The sequence below is a fragment of the Henckelia pumila genome, chromosome 1 (genome assembly GCF_033568475.1).
Source record: "Henckelia pumila isolate YLH828 chromosome 1, ASM3356847v2, whole genome shotgun sequence".
Classification (NCBI taxonomy): domain Eukaryota; kingdom Viridiplantae; phylum Streptophyta; class Magnoliopsida; order Lamiales; family Gesneriaceae; genus Henckelia; species Henckelia pumila.
Window position 1 is genome coordinate 121,402,710 of NC_133120.1, and position 18,642 is coordinate 121,421,351.

An 18,642-nucleotide genomic window follows, 5' to 3' on the forward strand; every position below is an offset into this window, starting at 1 on the left:
TATGCCTTGGTTTGCTAATATTGTAAATTTTCTTGTGACAAATAAAATGCCTTCTCATTGGAGTTCACAAGATAAAAATAAATTCTTGAAAGAGGTCAAAAAATTTTATTGGGATGATCCTTATTTGTTTAAGTATTGTCCTGATCAAATTTTTCGACGATGCATACCCGACAATGAGGTAAGTAGTGTCATTAAATTTTGTCATTCTGAGGCATGTGGAGGTCATTTTTCGTCAAAGAAAACAGCTGCAAAAATCTTTCAATGTGGATTTTATTGGCCTTCTTTATTCAAAGATACACATTCATTTTGCAAATCTTGTGAAAATTGTCAGAAAATGGGTTCAATTTCAAAACGAAACATGATGCCTTTAAATCCAATCATGATTATTGAAATATTTGACAGTTGGGGAATAGATTTTATGGGTCCATTTCCATTATCTTTTGGATTCACTTATATTTTAGTAGCTGTCGATTATGTTTCAAAATGGATTGAAGCAATTGCATGTAGAACTAATGATCATAAAGTTGTGATAAAATTTTTGAAAGAAAATATTTTTAATCGATTTGGAATACCTAGAGCTATAATAAGTGATGGGGGAAGTCATTTTATAAATAAATCATTTTCTTCGTTGTTAAGAAAATATGGTATTACACATAAAGTCTCTACTCCATATCACCCTCAAACGAATGGTCAGGTTGAACTTGCAAATAAAGAAATAAAACAAATTTTGGAAAAAACAGTCAATCCAAATCGAAAAGATTGGTCTTTAAGATTAAGTGATGCATTATGGGCATATAGAACTGCATTTAAAACATCATTGAGGATGTCACCATATAGATTAGTTTTTGGAAAGCATTGTCATTTACCTGTTGAAATTGAACATAAAGCTTATTGGGCAATTAAAGCGTTTAATACTAATTTAGATGATGCATCTAAATCAAGAAAATTGCAATTAAATGAACTAGAAGAATTAAGAAATGATGCATATGAAAATGCAAAGATTTATAAAGATAAAACAAAAGCATTTCATGATAAAAATATTATGAGAAAATCTTTTGAAATCGGACAAAAAGTTTTACTTTATAATTCTCGCTTGCATTTGTTTCCAGGAAAACTTAGATCGCGATGGTCTGGACCATTTATTGTTAAATTTGTCTATCCTCATGGTGCTGTTGATGTTGAAAATCCTAAAAATAATAATGTATTTAAAGTTAATGGGCAAAGACTTAAACCGTTTATAGAAAATGAAGTTCTTAATGAAGAGTTTATGCCTTTATATGATCCAACTTAATTGTTACTTATATTTTTATTTTATTTTTGCAGAATTGAGTTCACTTCCCGGTTAAGTGGCGGATAACGGTACTCCGTGGCTCTTACAGTCGGTTAAATTGGTTTCCCACAATAACTGATCCAAAAAAAAAAAAAAAAATTTCTTTATTTTCAAAATGGAAGAAGCTATCAAAGAACATGGAAAATATATTTGTTCTTCTGTTTCTAAAAAAGTTCGAAGAATGATTTATGAATGCAGACGTGAAAGATTGAGAATGCTTATGCAAAAAGGAATCCCGGAGGATATTCGTCTTATAATTGAAGCCAAGGTTCGAATAGGTGGCGAAGTTCCAAAATTCTTACATGTTCGAAATATTTCCGGACTAGGAAAAAGCACCTATGCGAAGAAAAGGAGGGCAAAAGGGTTAGATGTTTGTCATAAATGTGCCAGATGGACTTGTAACAAACGATGCAGATCTTTGGGATGTGTTTCCACAAATAGAGAAGATAAAATTGATTTCATTAAGAATGGGCTGAGTAAAGAGTCATTGGATGATATCTCATTGACTCTTGAGACGCATTCTAGTGGAGATGTACAAGGTCAACTTCTCCGTTTATGGAAACTATTCCAAGCGCAGCGTCATGGTGATGGTCTTGGGAATCTGACTAAAAAAGACCCTATTTGCCAATTTATAAGAAAATTGGATGCCGTGGAACAAAATTTTATTTCAGAAAATTCACGAAGGATGCTCATCTCTGCTTCGAATGAAGACCAATTAATTGATGATCTCCAAGCTTTTGTTCATCAACCTGATTCAGCTATAACCAAGATCAATTGGTATCAACCAACCAGTAAGAAAAGAAAACTGGATCATTGATTCAACATGTCATGAAATGGTTTGTGTTTGTTCCTCATCTTCAATAATTCCAGGTGATATCTCTTTCATCATGTACTCTTTATTTTTTAAAAAAAAAAAAAATTAAAAACAATGTCATATTCAGGTTTGGGGGATGGTTTATCTCTAAAAAAAAAAAATTAAATTTAAAAAAATATATTTCTATAATAATATTTGTTTTTCTTTTTCATGGCAGAGTAAGGAGTCAAAAACTCCTGACACGCATTAGTTTTTATTTATCATCTTATCACAATAGATTAGATTTTAATATTCCGTATATATTTAAATTGCAAACTACTAAGAAAATGAAGTCTTTTTGTATAAATGTTTATTTATTCTTCTTTTTATCAATTTAATAGAAAATATATAATTGATAGGATATAAGTTATAAATAATATATAATTGTGTGTTTTCAAATACATATTTTCTAAAACTTTTATGAGTATATAATTAAAGTGATATTGATTGAATAAATAATAACATGTATAATTGAGGGAATTAATTTGTAAAAGTGCAATAGTTACTCACATAAATTTTGTGAGTGAGGGGTAAGAATTGAGAAAACAACTTATAAGCTTTTATTGATTATTAAGAAATGGTTGATTACTAGATTAAACCCAATTTGAAAAAAAAAAGAAAAAAAAAGAAAAATGAAAATTGGCTGCAAAGTTGTTTGAAGTTTGATTGTAAAGAAGTAGAGTATTAATATCTCTACTATAATTATTAATGTAATAGATTTTCCTCATAAAAAATAAAAAAATAAATAAACTTTGAAAAAAAAAATGTTACATTTTCAAAGTTTATTGGAGGTATTTGATTATGTAAAAACAATTTTGCAGCCAAGCATAAAAAAAAAAACAAAAAAACAAAAAAAAACAAAAAACAAAAAACAAAAAACAAAAAAAAATGGGTTTATTCTTTGTAAATCATCCTATCTTATTTTCAATATTAGGTTATTTGATTGTCTGCTTTACTAGCCATTTTCAAAGAGTGTATAATTTTCTTCCAACTCCATGAGTGAAAAACAGCTATATATAAAATACTTTAACCCGAGAGAATATGGAGTTGAGACTTTTACATTAATATTTCTGATGATATACACGTTATGAAAATGATTTCTATTATCCTTTTAATTATATTATTATCAAAGTTTTTAGAAAATATTTATGTAAAAAAAAAATTATATATATTTAATATTTTGATATTGTGTGAAATATATATGTATAGCCCATCCAATTACATATTAATATATTGGTTGATAATGAGATTTATAAATAAACATATGATCTCCTCACAAGTGTGTTTTTAAAATTTCAAAGTTTGCAAATTTGAATATATATATTAAGGAATAAAAGTCTAACTTGTGATTTTATGATATTTTATGATATTTTATGATATTTTATTACTAAGGGACTAGTAATTAGCCGGTTTGGGGGTGTGATGAAACTTAAAATTTGTAATTATTTATATGTTAAAAAGTGTGTTTTAAAATTTAAGTTTAATTAAAATTATGAAGTTGTATTATTTTAGTGTTATGTGTTTATATTTAAATGTTTTACTAAAATGTTGTATTTTACGGTTTGCGCAGGTTTGGTAAAAATAAAATTACTCAAGCTACGGAGGTCATAATGGAGTAATCTCAAAACTTGTAGAATCACAAAAGAGGCATCTGCAACTTTGTAGAAGACAAGAAATTCCAAAAACTTCATTAAGATGATCAAAATAATCAAACATCAAAATGGAGATAGATTTACTTTTACTATGACCAGCTTGGAGTAAAAATATCATAAGTATTTCATAATTTATCCAAAAGGGGTGAATGAGTTGTCCAAACACATCTACACAAAATATCCTACGTGTTTTATGTTGAAAAGAAAGGCTGAATCGGTGGTCTAAGGCATCAAACATGCCAATTAAAGTTGGGTCATGGTATTGACATTCAAGGAGACAAGCACCCACCAACTTTACTATTTCACATTTAATGAGCCTTGGACTCTTGCTCTCATTTGACCTATAAATAGATGTGTTGTATAAGCTTTGTAGTGTGCAAGAGTGTAGAGAATTCTTCATTTGTAAAATAAATATTGTGTGTGTGAGAATAAAAGTTTGAGTGTGCAAGTTTCTCAAGTTCAAGTATGAAATTTCTTTTATCTTTATTCTTGAGTTTCATGTTCATGGAAAGCTAAATCTATTTATGTCAAGGTGAAAAGGTTTCATTGTTGGTCAAGTAAGATTGTTTATATTTTGTATATTCTTTTCTTTTCTATTTTTATTTTTACTAATTGATCTTTATTTGTAGGTATAATTTTGGATGATTTGTTGTTATCTATTTACATCAAATGCTTGGTACCTTGAATGTGGTTACCTTGATTTGTTGTCAAATATGATACAATAATTACTACAATAATTATATACTATAAATATATGTATCTATTTATAATAAAGTCATATATATTATTTAGACGATAGCGTGACACTGTCGGTTGTTCTAAATAATATATTGTGATTTGAACTAACATTTACTTTCTCGCATCTAACTTTTACTTTATCGCAACTAACATTTACTTTTCCGCAACTAACATTTACTTTCTCGCATCTAACTTTTATTTTTCCGCAACTAACATTTACTTTATCGCATCTAACATAAAGTCATATATTTTATTTAGACGATAGCGTGGCTCTACCGGTTGTTCTAAATAAAATATTGTGATTTGATCTAACATTTACTTTTATGTCAATTTATATTTATGCATTTATATATATATTATGGGTACCATGTATTAAATATCGGTTGATATTAATATAGTGGAAACTATATTATATGATATACTTGTTTAAATATTTAATTGTTCTTTTTATGTTTATATTTATTCATCTATATATATATTATGGGTACCATGTATTAAATATCGGTTAATCTGATATTAATATAGTGGGAACTATATTATATGATATACTTGTTTAAATATTTCATTGTTCTTTTATGTTTATTTTTATTTTAGTTTCTTTTATTTATTTTTATTTAGCAATCTTAAATAAACCAACAATGAACCTTTGAAACCTTGACAATTTTATAATTTGTGTATTTGAAGTTTTATATTAATATTTTCATCTATAATATATTATTGCTAAAATTAAACTTACAACATCCTCTCCGTGGATCGATTTCGTACTCACGAGTATATTACTTGCAGACAACCTACACTTGGGTGAATTACAATTTAAGTTGTAGCAATAGGCATTACACCGGAGGTTGTCGACTGTGGTTACGATGTTACCATGCCATCCGGACAAACTATCACTACCACTAGTGTCATCAGGGATCTGGAATTGGAGGCTCAGGGACACTCCATTAGAGCAGATCTAGTGGTTCTTCCATTGACCGGGTTTGACTTGATTTTGGGTATGGACTGGCTATCAGTTAATGGAGCTTCGATTGATTTCCGACGTAGGACAGTGTCAGTGAAGCCAGCAGGAGGTGAGATGTTTACTTTCTTTGCATCTCAGTCTAGCAGTATTCCTCAGATGATATCACTTGTTCGTGCGAGGAAACTATTGCGCCATGGATGTCAGGGCTTTCTTGCTAGTGTGGTCACTACCTCAGACGTTTCTAGTAGATCTTTATCAGATATAGAGGTGGTACGTGACTATCCAGATGTTTTTCCTGAAGATGTTGCAGGAGTTCCACCAGTGAGAGAGGTGGAGTTCAGTATCGAGTTGTTGCCGGATACTGTGCCTATCTCTAAGGCACCGTATCGACTTGCTCCTACAGAGATGAGAGAGTTGAAGGAGCAGATTCAGGAGCTGTTGGAGAAGGGCTTTGTTCGTCCTATCTTTTCTCCATGGGGAGCTCCAGTGTTGTTTGTGAAGAAGAAGGACGGCAGCATGAGATTGTGCATCGACTACCGAGAGCTCAACAGAGTCACAGTGAAGAATAAGTATCCACTACCGAGGATAGAGGATTTATTCGATCAGTTGCAGGGAGCTTCGGTATTCTCCAAGATCGATCTGCGATCTGGTTACCATCAGCTGAGAGTCAGAGATTCAGGCGTGTCTAAGACTGCCTTTAGGACACGATATGGACACTATGAGTTCTTGGTGATGCCCTTTGGGTTGACCAATGCTCCAGCAGTTTTTATGGATCTCATGCATCGTGTCTTCCAGCCGTATCTAGATCAGTTTGTCATTGTATTCATTAATGACATATTGATCTACTCGAGAAGCATTGAGGAGCATATACAACATTTGCATACAGCCTTGCAGACTTTGAGGGAGCATCGACTGTTTGCAAAGTTCAGTAAGTGTGAGTTTTGGTTGGAGCAGGTGGCGTTTCTAGGCCACATTATTTCTAGGGATGAGATTGCAGTGGATCAGTCCAAGGTGCAGGCAGTGAGGGATTGGGGGATTCCAAAGAATGCTTCGGAGATTCGCATCTTCTTGGGTTTAGCAGGATACTATAGGAAGTTCATCAAGGGTTTTTCCTCTATTGCAGTACCCTTGACTTCCTTAACCAAGAAGAACGCGAAGTATAATTGGAGTCCAGATTGTCAGAGGATCTTTGATCAACTGAAGGATGCACTTACTTCAGCACCTGTGTTAGCTATGACAGTGCCACATGAGGAGTTAGTGGTGTACACCGACGCGTCCAAGCTTGGTTTGGGCGCAGTACTTATGCAGAGTGGCAGAGTTATCGCATATGCGTCGCGACAGTTGAAGATTCATGAGCAGAACTATCCGACGCATGATTTGGAGCTTGCAGCAGTGGTATTTGCGTTGACAATCTGGAGGCACTATCTGTATGGCGAGAAGTGCAAGATTTTCACAGACCACAAGAGTCTCAAGTACTTCTTCACACAGAAGGAGTTGAACATGAGACAGCGCAGATGGTTGGAGTTGGTGAAGGACTATGACTGTGACATTAGCTACCATCCGGGTAAAGCTAATGTAGTGGCAGATGCTTTGAGTCGGAAGTCGTCAGTGGTATCATGTTTGACTGTGCAGTTACCACTACAGACTGAGATTCAGAGATTTGGCTTGGAGTGCTATCCGAGGGGCCATGCACCGAGCTTGGCAGTGTTGACGGTGCAGCCAGTTCTGCGAGATCGGATTAGAGAGGGACAGTCCACTGATGAGGAGCTACAGCGATGGAGACAGAGAGATGAGGCTAGAGGTAATCTCTTGTACACAGTGGAGGATGGCATCGTTCAGTACCGTGGGAGGATGTGGGTACCGAACGTCGATCAGTTGCGAGCTGAGATTTTGACAGAGGCTCACGCATCTCCGTACTCCATTCACCCCGGAAGTACGAAGATGTACAAAGACTTGCAGCTATTGTATTGGTGGCCTGGGATGAAGAGTGACATCGGGAGAGTGGTGTCAGAGTGCTTGACTTGTCAGCAAGTCAAAGCAGAGCATCAGCGTACAACAGGACTTCTTAGAGCTCTCCCTATTCCGGAATGGAAATGGGAGAATATTACAATGGACTTTGTGGTTGGCTTACCGAGGAGTACCAGAGGGTGTACAGCGATTTGGGTGATTGTGGATAGACTCACGAAGTCAGCTCATTTCTTGCCGGTAAGGACTACTTACACTTTGACACAGTATGCAGAGCTCTAGATCAGAGAGATTGTTAGACTGCATGGCATACCAGTGTCTATCGTGTCAGACAGAGATCCGAGATTCACCTCAGCGTTTTGGAAGAGTCTGCACACAGCCTTGGGGACTAGACTTTTGTTCAGTACAGCATTTCATCCCCAGACAGATGGTCAGTCCGAGAGAGTGATCCAGGTTCTCGAGGATCTTCTGAGAGCTTGTGTCATCGATTTTCGAGGATCTTGGGAGACTAGACTGCCATTAGTGGAGTTTACCTATAACAACAACTTTCAGTCGTCTATAGGTATGGCTCCTTATGCAGCACTTTATGGGAGGAGATGCGGATCTCCGGTGCATTGGGATGAGGTTGGTGAGCGGATTTTGTTGGGTCCGGAGATTGTGCAGCAGACAGCTGACTTCATGACGCAGATTCGAGATAGGATGAGGACTGCGCAGAGTCGGCAGAAGAGTTATGCAGATGCCAGACGACGCGATTTGGAGTTCGCTGTAGGTGATCACGTATTCTTGAAGGTGTCACCTATGAAGGGAGTAGCGCGTTTTGGACGGAGAGGCAAGCTTAATCCGAGGTATATAGGACCATTCGAGATCTTGGAGCGAGTTGGCACGTTGGCCTATCATTTAGCTCTACCTCCAGGGCTAGCGGCAGTGCACAACGTTTTCCATGTATCCATGCTTCGGAGATATGTCTCCAACCCATCGCATGTGTTGGATTTCGAGCCCTTACAGTTGCCACCAGATCTTGTATACGAGGAGAGACCAGTGCGGATCTTGGCTAGGGAGGAGCGGAGGCTTAGGACGCGGGTCATACCGATGGTCAGAGTCCAGTGGCTGAATCACTCGGAGGAGGAAGCTACTTGGGAGACCGAGAAAGATATGAGGACTCGCTACCCGGAGTTGTTCGGGTAAGTACTTTAATTTCGAGGACGAAATTCAATTTAAGGGGGGGAGAATTGTAGCACCCGGTATTTTTAAATACGTAAATCCGCCTGCATAATTAGGATATTTAATTATTTAAATTTATGATTTATGGGTTAAATAATTATGTGAATTAATTGTGCATGATTTAATTTATTTTTAAGCGTTTAACCCATAATTAGTGATTTTTATGATTTTTAGTATTTTAATTATTTGATCGCGTAGACGGGACCGTGGACGGACGAGATGACAACTTTCCACCCAAATTATTTTATGAGCCTTAAAATATTATTTTGAGTTTTATTATCTCAAAATTTTAAGTACTTAATTTTATATAATTTTAGGAGTCCGTTTTTACCCTATTTAAGCCAAAATATGGACTTTTTAATACCTTTAAAATTCCTATTTTTACTAATTTCGAGATTTTATTTTTGTTATCAGATTTTAAAGTTTTAATTAGGAGTTTAAGTTGTACATTTAATATTTAAAACTTTTTATCCTTATTTATTTAACCTATATTTTAATTAACACTAAAATCAAACCTAATCTACCCAAAACCCTATTAGCCGATCATATTTCCCCCCCCCCCCCCCATCAGCCGTCACCCTCACTTCTCAGCCTCTTCACCATCGGCCATCACAATCCAAGAGCCCTAGCCGTGGGTTTTCTAGCTCGAAGTCATCCCGTCGTCGCCCCGTCGTTCCGAAGCCCGTCGTGCACGTTTTAGCTCTATCAAATCGATGTTAAGGCATGATTTTATTCTCTTTTCAATCCTATATCAGTGTATGTATGCGTGTGGGTGTGTAGTACCAAGACTTATCATTTTTGACAGCAAGTTTTCAAATCCTTTCTCTTATGCACTCGGTTTTGGCTTTGTGATGTTCATGCTCACGTTTTTATTATCCATGGCTTGAAGGGGGCTGCTGGCTAGGTCCTACGGGGTCCCTAGAGTGTCTAGATGGGTCGGCCTTGGCTGGGTTGGGGCTAGGAGTCACGGCCGATTGAGTTTTCAGAAGGGAAGCCATAGGCGCGCAGGTTAGGGTTTTGGTGGAAGAGGGTTCGGTGTTGGGGAAGGAGGCAGCATGGGGTTCGGGACAGGGCATGGTTCGAACCGGCAGGACCCTGGGGAGGTCCTGCCGGCGGGGCTCCGGCCACGGTGGTCGGAGCTGGGCTGCAGCAGGCCGTGAAGGCCTGCTGCTCGTGCGGCCGAGGCAAGGGGGAAGATGGAAGAGTAGGGTTTCGGGTTTCTGGGTTGTTGGTGGATCCGGGTCGGGTCATGTGGTCCGGGTCGGGTCTAAAATAATATGGGTTAAGTTAGTTGGGTCCGGGTCCAGGTTATTTTAATTGGGCTCGGATATTTTTATTTTTAAGTTTTTTTAAGTTAATTAGGAGTTAAATGGGCTAATTAAATTCCCAAAAATTTAATTAGTACCATTTAATTTATTTGGACTCCATTAAATTATTTTGGGTTAATTTAATTATTTTTGGGCTTTTATTAATTTTCATTTAAATTTTTTTAAGTTGGCCAGAAATTTTTATGGGCTTGGGAGCCCATGAAAGTTATTGGGCCTGTTATTGGGCTTTTGGGCCCATTGGACCAGGGACAGTGTTATTGGGCCTAATTTAGTCTTAATGGGCTTTGGTTGATTTATTGGGCCTAGGAAAGTTGTTAATGGGCTTAAGTACACTAATGGGCCAAGTCTTAAGTTAATGGGCTTGCATGTCTAGGGCCAGCAGTTGAATCAAACCATGAGAAATTGCATGTGTCCTGAGTTTATATTTAATTATTTTATGCATGAAAAGTTATTTGAATATTTATATGATATTAGAAAATAAATTAAATATAAATGAAGGACACACAATTTATTTAAGTACACGCATTCATGAAATCAATTTTTGTGCTATGATTGAAGTTCTATGGTTGAGCAAATAAAATATTTTAGGTGGAAATTGAAGTAGTGTGGCCATTTATGTATGGGCAGTTTCTGCCATTTATGTATGGGTGGTTCGCCACCAGCCTCGTACGATGGTTTCTTAGACTGATCAGTCGCACTATAAGTATGGGTCACACTTACGGATAGGACCATTCGATGTTAAGAAAATAAGTGCTCAACAACTCAAGTATGTATGATATTATGTATGTTACGTATAATTTAGTGATTTCTTTAAGCAACATTTATGTTATTATTTTTGAGGCATGCTCATGCATTTATAGGTTAAGTATTATGTATGAAAGTGTATTAAATTATTTTAAACCCTTGTTAGTATGCATGTTGGGCCTCTAGGCTCACTACACTGATATGATGCAGGTGAGTATGTAGAGGAGCAGGTTACCCCTACCGGTGGTGAGGACGTATGAGCGGAGCTGCAGTGGCCCCGTGACCGTGACAGCTTCTGAGTCACCATACATGTTGTTTTATGATACATTTTAATATTTTTCGAGGATTGAGGTTTTTGAATATTTTATTAAATATTTTTAGTGCATGCACACTTTTTATTCATTTTAATTATGCAATATATTTTTAATTATAGGGTTGACTCAGATATTTATTTATTTTAAAGAATGTATTTTACTTAAGTATTTAATTGTTTATTTATTTAGTCATGTATTTATTTTATTCTGTGCATATATGTATGGGCATATATGTACATATTTTATTTAGTAGTATAAAAAAAAAAAAAATTTCCGCATATTTATTTATTATAGAGTTAGGGTCGTTTCAAATAGTCTTTTGATTGGTGTACGGATCACACAATATGTGTGGGTCCCAACCTAACGAATAATGAACAATCCAACGAATGTGGTACACCTGAATCAACCTGACGGGATATATTGTTTCTCGAATACGATGAAACGAATGCGAATCTTTTACCCATATCGTGATCCAATTATATAATCATTAAAACTTTACTACAAAATGATTAATAAAAATTTACATAGATATGTGTGGGTCCCAACTTAACGAACGGTAAACAATCTAATGGATGTGATACACCTGAATTAACCTGACGAGATATATTGTTTCCCGAATACGTTGGAACGAATGCGAAGCTTTTAGCCATATCGTGATTCGTGATCCAGTTATATAATCATTAAAACTTTACTATAAAATGATTAATAAAAATTTGCATAGATAAATTTAATATTTTATTTAAATAAATACTTATAATTCATATTTAATTCAACTCATACGAAGATAAATTCCTGGTTCCGTTCCGACAACAATCAAACCTCAACCCACGTGGCTTTCAAGGCTGAAAAGTTAATCACATGTTGCCACCGTGGCGAGAAGCCAACAGGGTGGGTCACTGTTAGCTGCCAACTATCAGGCCATGCAAATTAATATTAATTTCCAGTTTCAATTTTCTTTTTAGGAATGCTGATGTAATTGTAATTAAATTTCCTAACTAATGCTAATTATCCAGTTTCCAAAAAATTAATCTTCCACCCCTTCATCATTTATGCGTTTATTTATCATATATAATCGAGTGAAAAATCAAATTAAATGCAAAACCCCCCAAAGTCTCACGCTACCTCTTCAGACTATCAGAGAGTTCCGAAATGCTTCCTTCGCCTGGGAAGTAATCACTCCATTTTCATCAAGCTTTCTTAGTTGAGTAAATTATATTTTCGTTATTTCGTTTGTTGATGTTCTTGTTGACCGAAAGATTTAAACTTTTTTTAAATTTGTTTTTCATTTTTTTAACCCTCGTTTGAAAATTTAGCATGATTAATCGAATATTATTGAAATGGGTTGTAGTGGTTTCGGATTTGTTTGCTGGGTTGGTGAGGAAGTTGAGAAATCTGGAGAAATTGGATTGTGTAAGTTGCCACCTTAAGAAATCCTTTTTTGAGTTTTGATTGATATTATTTGAAATTGTTAACCTTTTTTTTCGTTCGTGTTTGCCCAAGATCCCTCTTTTTTTTTTTTGTTTTCCTTTTTCTTTTTCTCCCAACTTTTTCCTGTTTTTGTCAATTTTTGGAATTGGTTCTGAGCTTTATATTTATTTTGGTGACTTATTGTGATTGGAATGGGGTTGTTTCCGAGAACTTTTAAGAAAATTTGACATCCGTGAGTTTTAACCATATTTTGATCAATCTATCTGTGAAAGCTAGGCATTAGGAAATCTGTTGAATTTTAATGAAAACTGGATCATGTTCTATTTTCTTGACCACAGAGGTATAGTCTTTTCACGAGGAAGAGATTATATTACTTCTGATATGTTTTCCAGCAATTCTTGTTAAATAAATTAGGAATTCAGGTCATCTTTAAGTTCATCTTTTGTTTCTTCATTTTCCTCTGTATGCATAACTATTGTGTAAATTTTTGTCATGCTTTGTGTTTTTCCTCACCAAAATATAGAATTGTTGAATAGGAATTATTTAGCTCGTAGATGCTTGTCCTACTTTAAAGGTTTGATTATGTTGCTGAACAGGGATTATTTAGCTAAAAAGTTCAAATGGAAAAGGATTCTGATCAAGATCTTATAGGCGAACTGCCTCAAAGCATCGTTGAAATCATCCTTGCAAAGCTTCCAATAAGGCATGCTGTAAGAACGAGCATATTGTCAAGAAGATGGAGGTTTAGATGGGCCTCGCTGACGCATCTCGTATTCGATGATAATTGTGTAGTCTATGACAATGATAGATCGGTCGTCGAAAACAATCTTTCGAACTTCATCACCAAGTTTTTGTTTCTACATAATGGGCCGATTCATAAGTTCGCTATATCTACATCATACTTGCAAGGCGCGCCTGATGTTGATCAATGGCTTCTTTTCATTTCACGGAAAGAAGTCAAAGAATTGGTTCTTGAATTAGGAGAAGGTGAGTGGTTTAGGGCACCATCTTGCCTTTTCTCTTGTAAGAAGCTGACTCATTTGGAGCTTGTTCGATGTGAACTAGAAATCCCACCAAACTTCAGAGGATTTTTGTGTTTGAAATACCTCAATCTTCAGCAAGTCTTAATCCCCCCTTCTGATATTGAATATCTCATTTCAAGTTGCCCTCTTCTCGAGAGCTTGACATTGTCGTACTTTGATAGCTTAGAGCTCACTGTCCATGCTCCAAAACTTAAATACTTGATTTTAGAAGGCGAATTCAAGGATATTTGTCTTGCTAACACTCCAAATTTGGTTGCTATATCTGTTGCTATGTATATGACTGATGACATTGCTGAGCACTTCGAACATAGTTCTAGTTGTAACTTCGATAAGTTTCTTGGTGGTGTTCCCAAGCTTCAGAGGCTCATTGGGCATATATACTTCACAAAAGTAAGATATTACCTCTCTGACTTCTCTACTATAGTATAAATTTGCAAGACATTATGCTGTTGTTTCATGATTTACTGATTTACTGTAGTTTGCTTTGTAAATTTGAACTCATATGCCTCTTTTGTGGTCAGTATTTGAGTATTGGTAATCGTCGAGGATGGAAACCGTTTACCTATCACCAGCTAATGTTTATTGAGTTGTATCAAGTTAGCTTTGATGACGAGAAAGAGGTGTGTGTTGTGCTTCATCTAATTGAGAATTCCCCAAACTTGCTAGAGCTGCAAATCTCCGTAAGTAACTTCAACATGCTAGATTTTATTCTCTCTGGTGGATTAAGTGGTTATATATTTTTATATTTTTTCCTCTGTAGGGTTCCTCAACTTCATCAGCTGCAACCAGAAATATTGATTTGGATTTTTGGGATAGAAAATTATCTTCAAAATGCTTGTTTCAACAGTTGAGAACTGTGAAGATGGCTGATGTTTTTGGTGTGCCTAGTGAACTGAATTTTATCAAGTATTTACTCGAGCATTCGCCTGTCCTTGAGTCAATGAGTATAACCCCGAGCCTATATGTGCGTGATAGAAGATTGAGTATGTCAATAGATATGTTGAGCTTTCGCCGGGCTTCTCCAAAAGCAAGAGTCATTTTTAACCCGGATCAAGCATGATATGTTCTACTATCTAACATGAAACTTCATTTGTCTAGATCTTCTATGTATATCTTTATTGAAGTTCTATGAAGATGTTAAAACTTTAAAATGAATATTTCTATATAATCTTGTTTTTTCCCTGCTGCTTTGGTATCTTCTTAAATAAGGTTTGTACAAATCTATGCTAAAATTATGCTCTCATGAGAGAGAGAGAGCTAATGCTGTTATTCAGATGATTCATCTGTGTGATGTTGCTATCCCTGTATCTTTTCTGAATTTAAACATTCCCTTTTATCTTGACTGAAAATTTATGGGTGGAAGTTGTAAAACGTGACGGAACATTCCCAGATGGTGTTGCCTACCCCTATATATATATGTAGGGATGGCAATGGGGCGGGTTTAGACCCGCCCCGCATCAAACCCGCCCCGACGGGGCGGGTAGGCGGGTCCACAAGCGGGTCCGGGCGGGTCTCGGGTTTGCCCCGAACCTGCCCGCCAAAATATTATATAGATATAAATTTAAGATATTCATGTATATATATAAATATAAAATATATATGTAATAATAATAATATATAATTATATTATTATACTAAATAATTAATATTTTATCCATAATATAAGAGCTCAATTTATTTACAAAAACATTATGTGAAAAGTGCCCAAGTTGGTGGCAAACCCCGGACATGTTCGCTCAAAATAATACCTGAAAGGACAAAAGTGATTTGCGTCGTGTCTGTTTCTCGAAATTTATTATCTATACGAAATATAAGGAAAAAATATGTTAGTGATCTTTTGGTATGTTTATTTTTAATAATTTTTTTTCTAAAAAAAATTCACACAAAAATGATGTTTGTTCGTTACACACACATAAAATATGTTAGTGATCTTTTGGTATGTTCATTTTTAATAATTTTTTTTCTAAAAAAAATTCACACAAAAATGATATTTGTTCGTTACACACACAATGCGTGTGTTCTTACTACTAGTGTATATAATATTACACACGCAAAGTGTATGTACTGCGACTAGTATACAATGAGGGCTAAATAATATTATAAATGGCGGGAGGTGGTGGCGGGATGGTTAGTGACCATTTTCCACCAGGACCAAGGGCGGATGTAGCTCATGCCCGCCCACACCAGGCCCAACATATATATATATATATATACATATATATATATATATATACATATATATATATATATATACATATATATATATATATATATATATATATATATACTACTAGTGTATATAATATTACACACGCAAAGTGTATGTATTGCGACTAGTATACAATGAGGGCTAAATAATATTATAAATGGCGGGAGGTGGTGGCGGGATGGTTAGTGACCATTTTCCACCAGGACCAAGGGCGGATGTAGCTCATGCCCGCCCACACCAGGCCCAACACACACACATATATATATATATATATATATATATATATATATATATATATATATATATATATATATATATGTGTGTGTGTGTTGGGCCTGGTGTGGGCAAATATATATATATGTTGGGCCTGGTGTGGGCGTGCATGAGCTACATCCGCATATATATATTTTTTAAATTTTACTTATTATTATGGCCCTAGTTTATTAAATTGGACTAAAAAAGATAATAATTTTTTTTATTTTTTTGTATAATTTTTACACCCAAATTTAGGTTCAAATTTTAAATTTTTATATGTTATTATTTTCAAAATATACAGGTCTATATGATTGACTCCTTTCAATTGGCACTACATATTTTCTGACCATCTATATTCTCTACAAAATTCATAATTTCACTAAATTTTAGGTTCATTTTTTTTTCAATGTTCATCGACCATTCAATTATTTTTTAAATTTTGTGCCCTTATGGTGATTGAGAATAAATTCATGTTTCTTTTTTTTTTAGAATGTAGAGTATATAAATTTTTTTCAAAGTTATTTTGGTTGTGGGTTTTGAATGTATTATTCTTCGTCATTTTTCAGTGTTATCACAAAAACTAACTGGTACTTTTGGTCGCGTGTATCTTGTGTTCAAAACTTATGACACATTATTCTGATTTTTGATTAACCAGTGATATTTTTTTTTACTTTATTAATTATATTATATCATCGCCTACATTGAACCAAGATCCTAGCTCCGTCCCTGACCAAGACCGTGTCTTGGGGTTGAATTTTATTTACTATTTTTTATACATAATTATATTCATGCATTACTATTTTTTTATACATAATTATACATAGTGCCCGGACAGTTGAATTATTTTTATATTTTTATACATAATTATATATAATCATGCGACAAATGCAAAAACTAAATGTCGGTAATCGAGTTAGCTATTATGTTAGAATAAGTTTTGGTGTTTGACAAAATACGAAGATATATTCAAGAAGTAAAAACGAAGAGGTTAAAGAAGTCCAGTCAGATATTACATTTATGAAGCTCAAGACCAGTTGAATAAACCAGCTCATATGACTAGTCCAAGATTCAAGACGGCTCGAGAAAATAATCAATAGGACATACTGGTGCACAAGACCAACTGCTCGACAAGGATATATTAACTGACTGCTCAAACAAGCTACAGAAAGAAGAAAACTCATTTCGAATATAAGAGTCGTTGAAAGATCCAAACATCTCTACCAAAAGACGTTTAACCTCATTTAAAGCTCTTCATAAAGACATGTTGAAGATCTTGAAGACATGCATTAAGGTATATTAAGTCGAACATTACAAAGACGCATGCATATAAATCAATAATGATCAAGAAAGAAGAGTGCAGATACAGGGTTCAAAAACAGTGTGTGCAGACACAAATACAAGACAAAAAGAAAAATACACAAGACACAAGTTGACAAAAGCATTATTTGAGCACTCTAAAAAGAATCATCTTGTTTGCTCATCTCGTCCACTCATATTGATATATCAGATCTCTAAAGATCATCAAAGGCCAAGAATCAACTTTCAATTGCCTACTGTTCATAAGGAGTTGATTTACTATTTGAATCAAAGGATTCATTCACTATTATATTTCGATTATTAAGACGTGGTGTCTTAACTTGGTTGTTCTAGGAGTTTCTGTTGAATCATGACTTTTGGTGACAACAAAATAATATATCATTGTTAGAGGATTGCCACCATTCTATTGTATTAACATGTTCATATCAACCGCTCTACGTATGTCAACTGATTTGAGTATATCAACCGATGAGCGTGTCAACCGATTTGAAGATGCCAACCGCACTGAGCATGTCAAATAAATTGAATATATCAACCAATGAGCGTGTCAACCGATATAAGTATATCAACCGCTTTCCAGATATCAACCGATGTTTATGTCAACCGGTTCCAAGATGTCAACCAATATATCTACTAATCATACATATGTCAACTGCCTTTAGTGATATCAACCGAATACTAAATTCAAAAGGCATTGATTAACAGATCTTTGACAAAACAATTTAAATGCTGAAGGTACAAGCGTTTAAGAAGTCTTCTGACGCAATTAATGAGCTTTATATAGAATTTATGGTGAAGACAAGTGTAATGGAAAGAATGGCAACTTTAAGATCAGATATTCAAATTTGTGCATCACTGTTCCACTTAAAGAGGAAAAGTGTCTCGATAAGAACACTTATCAGATAAAACCTATAATACAATGTTAATAAGATAAGATGGACACATCTTTCGAGAAATTAAATAAGTTGAAGACAATCTCTATATATAAGAGAAATAAAAGCCTAAAGAATATAGATCAACAAAAATAATCAAAACATTCCTCCAAGCTTTCTTTCTGAGCACTCGAAATACTCTGATCTTCAAATTTCTCACCTCAACCCTTGCAAATCTAAAGCATATCTAATCTTCAAGAGATCATACAAGGGTTGCTCAAGTTCAGTTGCTGATTACAAAAACATTAGACAAGATCTACGGATTTGAGAATCTGAGTCCAAGAACTCAGCGACAAACAGTACTTTTGAAAGAAGTTTGATAAGAACCTAGAATTTTATCATTGTTGAATCT

The 18,642-nt window shown here is 34.8% G+C and overlaps 1 protein-coding gene across 5 annotated transcripts; it reads left to right on the forward strand.

Moving 5' to 3' along the window:
* The first annotated feature begins 12,194 nt into the window (after positions 1-12,194).
* LOC140860214 (F-box/FBD/LRR-repeat protein At1g13570-like) lies at positions 12,195-14,877 on the forward strand. 5 transcript variants are annotated; one of them, XM_073263124.1, is made up of 5 exons: positions 12,205-12,306; positions 12,455-12,516; positions 13,131-13,967; positions 14,099-14,257; positions 14,338-14,877. In XM_073263124.1, exons 3-5 carry the CDS (start codon positions 13,155-13,157, stop codon positions 14,635-14,637), a joined length of 1,272 nt encoding a protein of 423 aa, XP_073119225.1. In that variant the 5' UTR covers positions 12,205-12,306; positions 12,455-12,516; positions 13,131-13,154; the 3' UTR covers positions 14,638-14,877. The 5 variants fall into 5 exon arrangements, with proteins under 5 accessions (XP_073119233.1, XP_073119225.1, XP_073119214.1 ...); XM_073263132.1 differs by lacking the exon at positions 12,455-12,516 and having other exon boundaries at positions 12,195-12,306; XM_073263113.1 differs by having other exon boundaries at positions 12,217-12,516.
* The last annotated feature ends 3,765 nt before the right edge of the window (positions 14,878-18,642 follow it).